The sequence below is a fragment of the Labeo rohita genome, chromosome 22 (genome assembly GCF_022985175.1).
Source record: "Labeo rohita strain BAU-BD-2019 chromosome 22, IGBB_LRoh.1.0, whole genome shotgun sequence".
Classification (NCBI taxonomy): domain Eukaryota; kingdom Metazoa; phylum Chordata; class Actinopteri; order Cypriniformes; family Cyprinidae; genus Labeo; species Labeo rohita.
The window spans coordinates 9,694,359-9,708,891 of NC_066890.1; the positions used below are offsets into that span (position 1 = coordinate 9,694,359).

Here is a 14,533-nt window from a genome sequence, read left to right on the forward strand (position 1 = left end):
CAGCCAGTCACAACAGAGCTTGATTTGCCATTTGAAGGCCTATTTTTTTTGTTCAATAGGACTGGGAAGAGATTTCTTGGTAAACATTTTCCGTGCTGCGTTCTGGCCCGCTGCAGTTGAGTCATTGAGTGTGTGCAGTCTTCGTTTGACCTGTTTTTTCTCAGACAATCAAAAACAAAGCCATTTCTAAACACTATGATTTGCCACTTTAGCATGAGGATTAATGGATCTGTCTAGTTTGTACAGACAGGCTTGTAAATTAGCCTGGATATTTGGTACAGAATGACCCGCTTAGAATCAACAGCCTGACATGTAAAGCGACCAATCTCAGGAGAAATTACCAGAATATAACTCAGAATATAAAGTTTTCCTCACTGTGCCTTATAAATGTCTATGCTGCTCAATACCAGCCAATCAGCTTAGAGCTTGCCGGATCAAGAAAGTACCTGAATTCTGCTCAATATGCATGGGATGATGAGTGAAGGCCCTGTCTGAGCGTGTTTGTTGTGTGTTTGTCGCAGTGCTGAACCAGCAGGCCCATCAGCAGCACCTTCAGCAGCAGCAGCAGCAGCAGCAACAGCAGCAGCAGGTCCCGGTTCAGGCGCAGGTTCAGGTCCAGAGCTCCCCGCAGCAGAACTCTCAGCCTATGATGAACATGAGCGGACCCATGAGCGCCCAGCAGCACCAGCAGAAGATGAGACTCCAGCGCATCCAGATGGAGCGAGAACGCATCCAGAGGAGACAGGAGGAGCTCTTGAGACAGGTGAGTGTCTCCTAGAGAAACAATCTAGCGAATATACACACTGAAAAATAAAGGTGCTTCACGACGCCATAGAAGAACCTTTTTTTGTTCTATAAAGAACCTTTAACATCTGAAGAACCTTTCTGTTTCACAAAAGGTTCTTTGTGGTGAAAGAAGGTTCTTCAGATTATATATATTTTGACTGAATAGTTCTTCATGGTTCTTCATCAAACACGGTTCTTCTATGGCATCGCTGTGAAAAACCTTTCAAGCACCTTTATTTTTAAGAGTGTAGCAAAACAGGGCAAAACATGTATGGAAATAACTGGATTTCAGAAAGGTAACAGACAAAATCGTTTCAATCCAAACCAAAAATTCTACTTTTCATACTGCTGTGAAGAATAATTTGTGTTTCTTGATGCCTCAAACCCCACCAGGTGTCGCCAGAGTGCTCTTAACAGTTGATTATAAGGGAAACGATTATGAATTCACAAAAAATAAACTACACTACACTGAAAAATGAACTTGTTAACTGAAAAGAGAACTTTTGTTTAAGTATACATGTGTGTCAAGTAAAATAAAGTTGAACTTTGACAACCGTATTAGATTAAAAAGTAAAAGATTTAAAATGCATTTAGTTTACATTAAAGTCTATTAACATATTTACAGACATATCGCTCAAGACTTACTGATAAAAAAAATGTAATTAAACTTTATTTGAAGTACTACTTGTGCACAATGCACATTTCTTAATATTAAGCCTAAAATATGTTTTAATGTCAGTATTGATGAGGACTGTATGGTCTTTAAATAATATTGCAAGATATTTAAAGTGCACCTATAGTATACTTGCAATAGTTCCACTTCAGCACAATCAAGCATATGTAAGTATATCTTTAGCTGTTCTTCAGCAGTACTTCAACACAATTAAAGTGCATTAAGTACAAAATTAGTTGTTCCAATTTAGCAGACTTTAAATATACCAGTTTAGTACACTAAAACTACAATTGCAGGGTATTTTTATTAAGTACATAACATGTAAAAGTATTTGTAGTATATTTAGCATAAAAATAAATGTATTTTAAATAGCGCTGTCAAATGATTAATCATGATTAATCGCATACAAAATATATATAATATATAAATATAAAATATATAATCGCATATGTAAATATATGTGTGTGTACTGTGTGTAATTATTATGCATATATAAATACAAACACATTCATGTATATATATTTAAGAAATATTTAAAAGTGTATGTATTTATTATAATTTTTATATAATTTATATTATATATAAATAAAACATATTTTGTACATAACATATTTCTTTTAAATGTATACATTAATTTCTGTGTATTTATATATACATAATAATTACACACGATGCACATACATATATTAGGCAAAGTCAGACTTTTTTTGTATGCGATTAATTTTGACAGCCCTAATTTAAATCAACTTTAGTATACTTATTTTTCACGAGGAAAACATGCCTTGAGATTGCTAAGTTGGTATAAATAATGGAGACAATAAAATGTCAATATATATAGTATTTAAAATAAAATATATACTAGATGAAAAATGAACAGTTGAAAAAAATACAATAAAACTACTAAAATGACTGAAACTGAAATAAAAATAAATAGCAAATGCACATAATAAAAACATATACTACATTTTATGTTTAAAAACTAAAAATATACAAATAAAAATCAAACTAATAATCAATACGGTAACACTTTAGTATAGGGACCAATTCTCACTATTAACTCGTTGCTTGTTAGTATGCATATTACTAGCATATTGGTTGTTTATCAGTACTTATAAAGCATGTATACTGCATGACCTTATTTTACATCCCTGTTCCTACCCAATACCTGAACTTAACAACTACCTCATTAACTATTAATACACAGCAAGGAGTTTATTAAGGCAAAAGTCATAGTTACTGGTTTATTAATAGTGAGAACTGGACCTTTATATAAAGCATGACCAATAATATTTGTACCATTAGAGTCAGCTCAAAGGAGTAGTTCACTTCCAGAATTAAAATTTCCTGATAATTTACTCACCCCAATGTCATGCAAGATGTTCCTGTCTTTCGTCCTTCAGTCGAAAAGAAATTAAGGTTTCTGAGGAAAACATTCTAGGATTTTTCTCCATAAACCAAGCATTTGTGGTTAAAAAGTTTTTATTTACTTATTTTTATTTTAAAATGACCGATCATAGACTTTAATTCCTCATCTGGGATCGTGTAGAGCCCTTTGAAAAGATGCATTTAAACTGCAATTTGGACCTTCAACCCACTGGCCACCATTGAAGTTTACTATATGGAGAAAAATCCTGAAATGTTTTCCTCAAAAACCTTCATTTTTTTTCGACTGAAGAAAGAAAGACAAGAACATCTTGGATGACATGGGGGTGAGTACATTAACAGGAAATTTTTATTCTGGAAGTGAACTACTCCTTTAAAAAAAAAAGAGTTGGAATCGTCTTGTGTGAACTTTGACGCCCTCTAGTGTTGGAGAAGTTAGCGAGCAACGTAAATCAAAGCTCAGGTTTACATAAATGATTCAAAGGAGAACACATCAGTCCGGCCTCAGTAAGGCAGCGGCAGACGGACCTCACGCAGCTTGTTTATATGAAACATCTCTGACTCTTCGGTGACTCTGTTAACTCAGTTTGTGATGATGGACATGTTTTTCTGTGTGAGAACACATGCTGTTTGCATATGCTTGTGGACCGAGGCTGAAAAAAGAACAGCTTAAAAAAAGATGAGTCAGGCATTGGTTTCTGGTTCTGGACGTCTTCCACGGTTTTCTTCTGGACTGAATTCTTGCAGCTGTTTTTGTGAACGCACTCCACCCTGAATCTCATGCTGAGAGACGCTCATCTATATATAAACAGACTGAGCTGCTCAGACCAGTGCATTTATATCATTTTATAAATGTTTTACATCAGTTCTCATGATAAAACCTTTACTTCTATTAGATGGGCTGAAAGTTGTGGGTAACACTTGACAATAAGGTGCCATTTGTTAACATTAATTAATGTATTAACTAACCTGAACGAACAATGAACAATACATTTATTACAGTATGTATTAATCTTTGTTAATGTTAGTTCACAGTGCATTAACTATTGTTAACAAACACAACTTGTGATTTTAATAATGCATTAATAAATGTTCAAATTAATAAGATTAATAAATGCTGTAGATGTATTGTTCATTCTTAGTTCATGATAACTAAACTAATTAATTAATGTTAAATTAACCTTATTGCAAAGTGTTACCACTTCATTTTAAGGACTAATTCTCACTATTAACTAGTTGCTTATTAGAATGTCTAATAATAGCATATTAGCTGTTTATCAGTACTTATAAAGCACATATTAATGCCTTATTCTACATTATCATATTTTAGATCTCTCAATCTTACACCATACCTAAATTTAACAACAAATGTTAATTATTAACTATTAATAAGCAGCAAATATGGAGTGTGTTCAGGAAAAACTCTTAGTTAATAGTGAATGTTTGTTCCCTATTCTAGTGATTTTTATTTAAAAAAAATTTCACAGTAAAATTATGTTAACACATTGTTTACATCTAGTGTTTTTTTGTTTGTTTACATTTTCATATTTCTGTTTAGCATTACTGGTAACACTTATTATTAACTATATTAGTGTAACATTAGTTAACTAAATTAGTTAACATTAATAATTCTAGAGCATTTATTGACTTAGTTAATGTTAATTTCAGCATTTACTAATGCATTATTAAAATCACCATTTGTGTTTGTTAACATTAGTTAATGCAGTGTAAACTAACATGAACTAACAATTAACCACTGTATTTTTTTATTAACTAACATTAACAAAGATTAATAAACAATGTAATAAATGTATTGTTCATTGTTCGTTCAGCTAAACAATAAAACAATAACTAATGTTAACAAAGTGACATCTTATTGTAAAGTGTTACCACTTTATTTTATATTTATTTCAGTTTTAGCTTCAGTACTTATTAAACATATTTTATTAAATTTTATTATTAACATTTCTAATATTATATTAATATAATATATTATTCCAGCTTTATTTTAAATAAAGAAAACTATTTTTAATAGTTTAAGTTACAAATAACAACACTGAGATTGTAATATGATGCTTAAAGTTAAAAGAAATAATGAAATTTAAATTTAAAAGAAATATAAAATTTTTAGTAAAAAAATGAAATTACTAAAACAAAATTTAAATTACTTGCATGATAATTGCATGACAGATTAGATTGTAATAAAATTTGTAATAAAATTGTATTAAATTAGAAAAATCACAAAAATCACAAAATAAAACCATTTTCATGTTTGGTATATACAATAAAATGTGTATTTCAGAGCTGCTCATATGTGTTTTGCACATTTTTTTTTTTAAATTGGCTATTAAATGTATACATATCTACAATGACTATCATTAAATATTGACATGAAAATATTAAAGACTTAATCTCTTTACAACATAGCTACTAACAGCAAGGCTCTACACCTACTTTTATTACTTAAAAAATTTCAGGAGCATCTTCAAATCAATAATCAAGATATCTGATCAAAAATTAGCCTTAATATTTGACTTAAAGTGATTTTCAGGGGAAATTTGTTTTTGCCTTTGTAATGGCATTTTCTAACTTTATTAAAAGTATGTCATCTTTTATGTAAAATTAAAAAAATTAATTAATAAAAAGTTTAAAAAGAAAATAAATCAGTATTAACTTAAGTTAAATTAAGTTAAATTAATTTGTACTGCAGAGGTGGCACAGAAAAGTGGCTATAAGTGTATTTTCAGACGTTTCATGAGGCTCAGAGGTGGCATGAGTGCAATTAAATTCATGAATTCATGTTAAGATTAATGTTTTAAATATGAAATTTTGAATATAGAATTATTAAATGATTTAAATAATTTAAAAAAGATACTTGAATCTTACTGAATCATTCATTTATTTGATTCATTCAAACGGCTGATTCATTCAGGAATAAAGCAAGTGTCTTTATGAATCGGTAATTGATTTATTGACTCACTAGATTTTTTTAAAAACGCACATTCATTATAAACAAAACGCCGCTGTGTCTGAATAGAGATGACTATTTTCGTCAACAAAATGGAGCAAAATCAGGCAATAGTGTTACAGTTCGACAATGTAAGTCACTTAATATTAACTTCTTGTTTATTTAACTTGTATTAAATCAATATCACATTTAATCATTAAAAACTGTCACTCATCTTAGTTCATCACAGTCTCACAAAGTTCTATTATAATCAATGAAGCTCTCTGCACTGCACAGTCAATCTCTTATTTTTACCCTGTTTACACTTCATTTATGAAAGGATTGGTGAGATATGTCTGTGACACATTACTCAACACTGGAAAAAACACATAGAGACCTTTGAAGTTCCCCACAGTGCAAACACAATCGGGTCAGTCGCACTGCTGCTCCTAAATGTTTTTTCATAGTTGCACGCAGTAGTTTTTAGCGACTGAAATGGTCGCACCGTAGAGGCCTGTAACAGAGAGTGCCACTAGAATAGTAATAACTCCCTTCACCAATAAAGCACATTTTGTATTTTTTTTTTTTTTTTATAGAAGCAGTAAAGCAGTTTTATGAACTTGGATTGACAGGTTTATTTAAACAAAGTGAGCGTAAATGTTAGTTCTTCCTCTCAATGATTCAGTTCCTCGTGTTAATGGTTAACCGGGTGAATGTGAAGCTCCTGACATGTGAAAGCCATGTAAAGCAGCGTCTCTGTGGGTGTGCACGGGTTACAGTGTTTGTGTTTCTCCAGGAGGTGGCGCTCCGGCAGCTGCCCATGGACTCTGATAATATGGCACCGGTGGCAGCGAACATCAGCTCTCCGCCAATGACGCAGGGCAACATGCCCAACAACAGCTCAGACCCCTTCCTCAACAGGCAAGTGTGCTCTTTAGCGTCTCAAAGTTTAATGAGTTCGACTTGGATCTCCCAGAAGGGTGTGAAGTTGTGTTAAAAGCGCATGTGTGTGTGTTTGTGTGTGTGCAGTGGGCCGTATCATTCGCGGGAGCAGAGCACGGACAGCGGGCTGGGACTGGGCTGCTACAGCATCCCCACCACTCCTGAGGACTTCCTGAACAGCATGGAGGAGATGGACACAGGTACAGCACAAGTCAAAAGACGCAGATAAAAACGTGAAATTTTAGTTTTTATAGTATTTTGCTTAATTTCTGGCAATATTGTCGGCTTGATTGATTGCACAGACACTATTGGAAGAGAGCTGAACTGGATGATGACGTCACTGAATCAATGATGAACTGACTTTAACTGGAAAATGAGTGTTTGTTATTGTCCTCTTGCATTTTTAACTATTTACCTGTTTGACAGTGTAAAGTTGCTTTGATGCAATCTGTATTGTATAAAGCACTTGTAAGCGCAAATATAGGTGACCTGACCATTTTTATTAATATTTTAAATTCGATTTTTTTATGTTTTTAGATGTTTTTAAATTTTTGTTTCCCATTTTCATTTTAAGCAAGGTAGATTTTTTTTTTTCGTTATTTTAGTATTTTAACTAAATGAAAATGAGAAATAAGATGAAATAAAAGTAAATAAGAATTTGTTTTCTAATTTATTTTGTTTTCTAATTTGTTGTGTACTGCATTATGACATGACAATATTTACACAAAAATTATGCACATTTTCCACCTCTTTTTCATTCCAACTTTTTGTGATTCTCATTATTTATAATCATGATTTTTTTGTTTACTACTCATTATTTTGACTTTTCCCCTCAGAATTAGAGGTTTTCTCTCATATTTTGGACTTTTTTCTTCAGAATTACGTTTATTTTTTGGCAGAAATAAGCTTTCATAAAAAATGTATTTGGATCAAGAATAAGAAATAAGAATTAAATGCTTTAAGAAAATTAAACCAGTTTTTAGGATTTTTTTGAATAATAATTAAGCAAGTTTGCTCCAAACACTAATGCGAATCATGACTGAGAATGAGAATTACAAACACACTTTTTTTTTTATTTTGTGGCATCTTGCAGTGCATTATGACATGACAATATTTACATGGAAATTATGCACATTTTCCTCCGGTTGTTTTACATTAGAAAGTTAATTTTTATTAAAGAGGTTTTTTTAGTTTGTTTGTTTGTTTTTTCTAATGATTCTCATTATTCCTAATCATGATTTTTTTTTTTTAGATTGTCATTATTATTATTATTATTTATTATTTTTTTATGTAAATAAGTATATATTAAAGACAGTACAACAAATACTACCATGGTGTACATTTTTAAATATTTACTATTTAAATAATTTATACGGTATTCTGGTGGCAAAAATGAGAATTTGAAATTTTTATTGAAATTATTAGTGGTCTTAATTTTCCTAAAAATAGACAAAGGTTTTCCAAGGTTAATAAAATAAAATAAAATAAAATAATATTTTATTTTAAGTTTTCAGGGGCTTTTGGGCACATATCCATGAAATTTTGCACATGGGCTCTGTAGGTGCCCGCCTTATACGTTGTACATAATGTTGGTGTATATACTGTATCATACGTACATGTACGAAACTGAGTACTTTATACCTAAATGCACATGTCTTAAATGCATGGTAGCGCTGTGCGTCGCTGTGTGTCATCTGATTTTGGGGTGAAATATGAACTGGGCATATTTTGGACAGGTTTTGTGACATTTCAGTTCCAGTTTGTTGATCTCTTCCTGTAAATGCAAAGCATTATTTCTAAAATAAAGCACTAAATCAATCACATATACAGTATAACATGTTTAACTTTCCCTATGCCAGTGACGGTGCTATTCAGTGAAAGAACACGATTGTTAGCTAGTTTTGTAGATGATTAGAGACTGTGAAAGATAACAATAATCTTTTATGACTGCTAGGGAAATTTTCCCCCTTCCTAATCTCGTGTCTTCCTTGTTTGCAGGTGAGAACATGGTGCCGGTCAGTATGAACGTACCCCAGCAGAGCCGTTTCCCAGACTTCCTGGACTCCATGCCCGGCACCAACGTGGACTTGGGCACCCTGGAGGGCGCCGACCTCATGCCCATCCTCAACGACGTGGAGTCGGTCCTGAACAAGAGCGAACCCTTCCTGACCTGGCTCTAGACGCCCACACACGAGACTAAAGACTCTTTTATATAAATATATATATTATATTATATATTCAATCAGCCTCTTCCTCTAGTTTCACTTTTTTAGGTGTCAGATTTGTTCCCCAACACAACGAGTCGAAGAACAATACCAAAGTGTTTAGCCTGCGAACAAATAAGCGAGCACGTGTCAATCAAACCGTAGTGGAGGAAGACAAACGTGTTTGTTTAGTAACTGATGTTGGGTAGATTTGATTCTTACTGTGTTTGTGTCAGAATGATCACATTGATAGCGGAAACGCCTGAATAGTGTCTGATCATGTTTAACAGGCACGCTTGTGTGTTAATACATTTAACCCAGAGAGAGAGTCGAGCTTTACCGGGTGAATCTCACCAAACCTGTCAACAACGTGTGGAAGCTTATTTCTGCCACAGAATGAAATGATAAAAAGGTCAAAAAGGTCGACTTTATTTATAAAAAACAAATAATTTCTCGAGCATATGTTTTGCAATTCTACACATGGTCAGGTGTCAAAAAATTCAGAAACACGTATTTGCAAGATGTAAATGAGAGTTCAGAGAAAAAATTGAAACCTGCAATTGTAAAAAAAAAAAAAAGACAAGAAAAAGATAGAATTACGAGATGTGAACTCACAATACTTACTGTTTTACTCAGGACTGGGAGTTTAATTTTAGTAGTTTTGATTTTTTTCCTCAGAATCACAAGTTTTTCTCTCATAATTTCGACTTTTTTCCTCAGATTTACAAGTTCACTTCTCGTAATTATGACTTTTCGCCTCAGAATCACAAGTTTACTTCTCATAATTTTGACATTTTTCTCAGAAATGTGAGTTTACGTCTCATAATTTTGACTTTTTCCCTCAGAATGACATTTTCTCTCATAATTTTGAGTTTTTTCCTCAAAATTACAAGTTTTTTCCAGAATTACAACTTTACTTCTCCTTATTTTGACTTTGTTTCCTTGTTGCCAAGTTTACTTGTGATTTTGACTTTTTCCCTTCAGAATCTTCTTTTTCTTTAACTTTTTTCCTTAGAATTATGTTTTTTTCTCATACTTTTGACCTTTTCCCTCAGAATTATAAGTTTTCTGTCATAATTTTGACTTTTTCTTTCCTCAGAATTACAAGTTTTCTCATAATTTTTACCTTTTTCCTTAGACTCACAAGTTTGTCTTTAATCATTTTGACTTTTTTTCTCAGAATTACAAGTTTTTCTCTTATAATTTTAACTTTTTTTCTCAGAATTACAAGTTTTCTCATAATTTTGACCTTTTTCCTCAGAATTTTAAGTTCTCTCGTAATTTTGACTTTTTTTTTTTCAAAATTACAAGTTTTCTCATAATTTTTGACTCATTTCCTTAGACTCACAAGTTTTTCTCTCATAATTTTGACTTTTTGCCTCAGATTTCTAAGTTTTGCTCTCATAATTTTAACTTTTTTTCTCAGAATTACAAGTTTTCTCATAATTTTGACCTTTTTCCTCAAAATTTTAAGTTTTCTCTAATAATTTTGGCTTTTATCCTCATAATGACAAGTTTTCTCATAATTTTGACTTTTTTTTTCAAAATTACAAGTTTTTCTCATAATTTTGACTTTTTTTTTTTTTTTCAAAATTACAAGTTTTCTCATAATTTTGACTTTTTTTGTTTCAAAATTACAAGTTTTTCTCATAATTTTGACTTTTTTTTTTTTTCAAAATTACAAGTTTTCTCAATTTTGACTCATTTCCTTAGACTCACAAGTTTTTGACTCATACTTTTAACCTTTTTTTCTCAGAATTACAAGTTTTCTCATAATTTTGACTTATTTCCTTAGACTCACAATTTTTTCTCTTATAATATTGACCTTTTTGTTCAGAATTACAAGTTTTCTCTGATTACTTTTTTTTCTCAAAGATGATAGTTTACGTCTTGTAATTTTGACTGTTTTATTTGTCAAAATTGCAAGTTTATTCCTTGGCAGAAATAAGCTTTCATAAAAAAATGTATTTGGATCAAGAATAAGAAATAAAAATTAAATGCTTAAAGAAAATTAAGCCAGTTTTTAGGACCATTAAGATTTTTTGAATAATTAAGCAAGTTTGCTCCAAACACTAATGCAAATCATGACTGAGAATGAGAATTACAAACCAACGCTAAATCAAAACTTGTACAGTTTTGTTGGTTTGAATTAACGTGTTTAGATTGATTCACTGATCAATAATATTTTTGATTTAGATGGTATAATTTTTCAAATATGTTTAATTGTCAAAGAAAAATCATAATGGTCTTTACATTTTCGTGAGATTCACCCTGCTTTTTCACATGTTGCCAAATCAGTAGCAGAAGCGTGCCTGTCAAAGCTTTACATTGTGACTTTATATCCAACGAATAACTATTTCAGATGTGTTTTACTTTTATTCCAGTTTAGCTATTGTGTGAAGCTCGTGATGCTCCAGGTGGCATTTGTAGACAAGCGTTTCATATCATATATGTTTTTATGTACTGCTACAGTATTCCTATTTTCTATTCTGTGCTCTTGACATCTGGTGCATTTAATTAGTTTGCAGTTTAGTATTTATCAAGAGCTATGAACTTCTTTTTAAATAGTTTTTAGATTTGTTTTTCCTTTTTTTCAGGAATTTTAAATGTTTTCGAAGCACTACAAATATGCCAAGGATTCAGCAATACTGATCTAGTCCCTCGATCTCTTCAGGGAATATTTGCGTTAAGTATTTTCTGATACCAGAGATAATTTGGATGATTATTGGGGTCGACACTTGTTTTGTTTTTTTCTTGATTTTAGTACCCCGGCTGAAATCCAGTTCAGTATATAAACATATAAATATGTTTTTTTTTCTACACAGGTCTAATTTTTGTATTGCATGTTTGATCTGTTTGATATTCATAGCATCGGGGGTGTATAGACCCACCTCACCGTGCCTTCTTTATTGTTTATGGTTACGTTACAGATGGGTTATGAATTGAAGTGTGTTGGATTTGTGGATTGTGCGGACGGTTGGGCGGCGGGGTGATGTAGGTCAAACTGAGCTCATGACGTCCTTCATAAGGACCGAACGGTTAAGTAGCGGGTCAGAAAGAGCCGATACGAGCTGTTCTCGAACCCGAGTGACCTCAGAGACGTCCACACAGTGGAGCTGTCGCTTTCTTCAGTTTTGGACAACTAAGGACGAGATCCGGTGGTCTTGAGCGGCCCGTTCTGCTCCAGACACTCAGCAAGAGGGACCTTTTAATGATTTAACCATTTTCTATGATATAAACTGCTTTTCGGAACCTAAACCATGCGATTTCCCACAGAGTTAAATATATGGCTTCAGTTACAAAAAATGCAGATTTTTTTGTTGTGTTATGGGGTGAAATGAAATCTGATGAGTGTAATCTGTACCGGTTGATGCAAGACTTACATAGCCCTCGACACTTCAGCATGCTTTCGGTTTTGTAAGATTACTGATGTGAATGTTGGTCACATGCTGGAAAGCTCAGAAAACAAACTGCGTACCACAGAAGTACGATGGCGGTGTACTGTACGTGAGAAATGTGGTTGTAACCTCTATGAAGTCTCTAAAATTGTCAGTGAAATCAAAAAGGAAAAGAATAAAATGGTTTTATTAGCATGGATGTGTAGCTGTGTTTTGTTAACCTTATCTGCACTAGCTGGTGTGGTAAAAACTTTTGAAAAACTCAATGTATTACCCAATCTCATTGGTATTGGTCCCTTGTGAAAACGATATGAGCTTAATTGTACTGAATGTACACTGTAATGTACTACAAATCTTAAACATATTTTTTGTTCTTGCAAATAATATAATATTAATAAAATAAAAGGCAACCACTTAAGTATATATGTATCATATACAAGTTTCAACAGAAATTACATTAAAGTATACATTATTGCATTTACCATAAATGCTTGTCAGTACATGTTTAGTACACTACATTTTACCATACCATATTATAACCATAATTCAAAGACAGTAGATGTAACTAGATAAAAAAGTTTGTCAAGACAAACTTTAAGTTGGCTTGAGAAAGCCGGACCAGAAAGTTTGTAAAAGTTAAAAAGTTAAAAAAATTTAAAAAGTTTAAAGAAAAAAAAAAAAAAGTTTTAAGTTCGATGGTTTTCAATCTGAAATAGGCTGACGTTTAAAATAGTTTTAAAAGGTTCAAGTTTGCATGTTTTGAAAGCAATACAGTCTCAGATAGATAGATTAGCATGATTAGCAGGTTGCTACCATGTTCCTACCATGATTAGCAAGTTTTTAACGTGATGCTAGCATGATTAGCAAGATTTTAACATGTTGCTAGCATTTTTCTAGCATGGTTAGCAGGTTGCTAGCACGTTTCTAGCATGATTAACAAGTTGTTAGCGTGTTTCTAACATGATTAGCAGGTGCCAACATGTTTCTAGCATTATTATAGTATGATTAACAAGTTGCTAGCATGTTTCTAACATGATTAGCAGGTTGCTAGCATGTTCCTACCATGATTATCAAGTTTTTAACATGATGCTAGCATGATTAGCAAGATTTTAGCATGTTGCCAGCATTTTTCTAGCATGATTAGCAGGTTGCTAGCACATTTCTAGCATGATTAACAAGTTGTTAGCGTGTTTCTAACATGATTAGCAGGTGCTAACATGTTTCTAGCATTATTATAGTATGATTAACAAGTTGCTAGCATGTTTTAGCATGATTAGCAGGTTGCTAGCATGTTTTTGTATAATTAACAAGTTGCTAGCATTTTGCTAGCATGTTTCTAGCATGATTAGCAAGTTGCTAGCATATTTGTAGCATGATTAGCAGGTGCTAATATGTTTCTAGCATGATTCTAGTATGATTAACATTTTGCTAGCATGTTTCTAGCATGATTAACATATTTACTAGCATGTTGTTAGCATGATTAGCAAGTTACTAGCATGTTTCAAGCATGATTAGCAAGTTGTTAACATGTTGCTAGCATGTTTCTAGCATGATTAGCAAGTTACTAGCATGATTCTAGTTGCTAGGCTTGTCTAGATAGATAAATAGATTGGAAATATTAAATAGAATGGAAGTTTGAATTGATTAGAAATAGTACATAGAAGGGAAATCTTGATTTAGTCTCAAGGGATTCTGGGAGTTTGAGTTGAGTTTTGACAGCTGGAGTTTGAATAGTGTTGCTCATTTGAACATTCCGTCAATGTAAGTCTATGGGATTTTTATGATTTTTAATCTTTCATTTTATGAAAACTATAAGTCGGATCAGTTAGAAAAGAGACAGCACACGACGTCAGATCAGTCTGAAGATCTGGACTGAGTTTGGTGGTTCTAGCTTGAAAGCGTTCAGAAATTTGGCTAAGAAGAATAATAATAAAAAACTTAAGTAGCAGATTAGTAGCTTGGCTGTTTATTGTATTTAATGTAAATGTGAACTATAGTACATTTTCAATTGTTCTTAAATATATAAATGCATGTGTGTATATTTATATATAAATAAATAAATAAATAAATAAATAAATAAATAAATAAGTAAATATAAACACACATACAATATGTAAACCAAAAAACTTTTTGTTTTGAATAAGATTAATCGTGATTAATCATTTGACAGCACTAATATATATATATATATATATATATA

At 32.1% G+C, this 14,533-nt stretch overlaps 1 protein-coding gene across 3 annotated transcripts in view; it reads left to right on the forward strand.

Moving 5' to 3' along the window:
• Positions 1 to 9,524, forward strand: part of wwtr1 (WW domain containing transcription regulator 1) — a 57,929-nt gene extending 48,405 nt beyond the window's left edge. For 2 of the 3 annotated variants that reach the window (XM_051094789.1, XM_051094791.1), the window contains 4 exons: positions 522 to 763; positions 6,586 to 6,710; positions 6,819 to 6,931; positions 8,730 to 9,524. In XM_051094789.1, coding sequence (XP_050950746.1) covers positions 522 to 763; positions 6,586 to 6,710; positions 6,819 to 6,931; positions 8,730 to 8,911 — 662 coding nt within the window. In that variant the 3' untranslated portion in view covers positions 8,912 to 9,524. The remainder of the gene's footprint in view (positions 1 to 521; positions 764 to 6,585; positions 6,711 to 6,818; positions 6,932 to 8,729) is intronic. The other variant, XM_051094790.1, reaches the window with a different exon arrangement.
• The last annotated feature ends 5,009 nt before the right edge of the window (positions 9,525 to 14,533 follow it).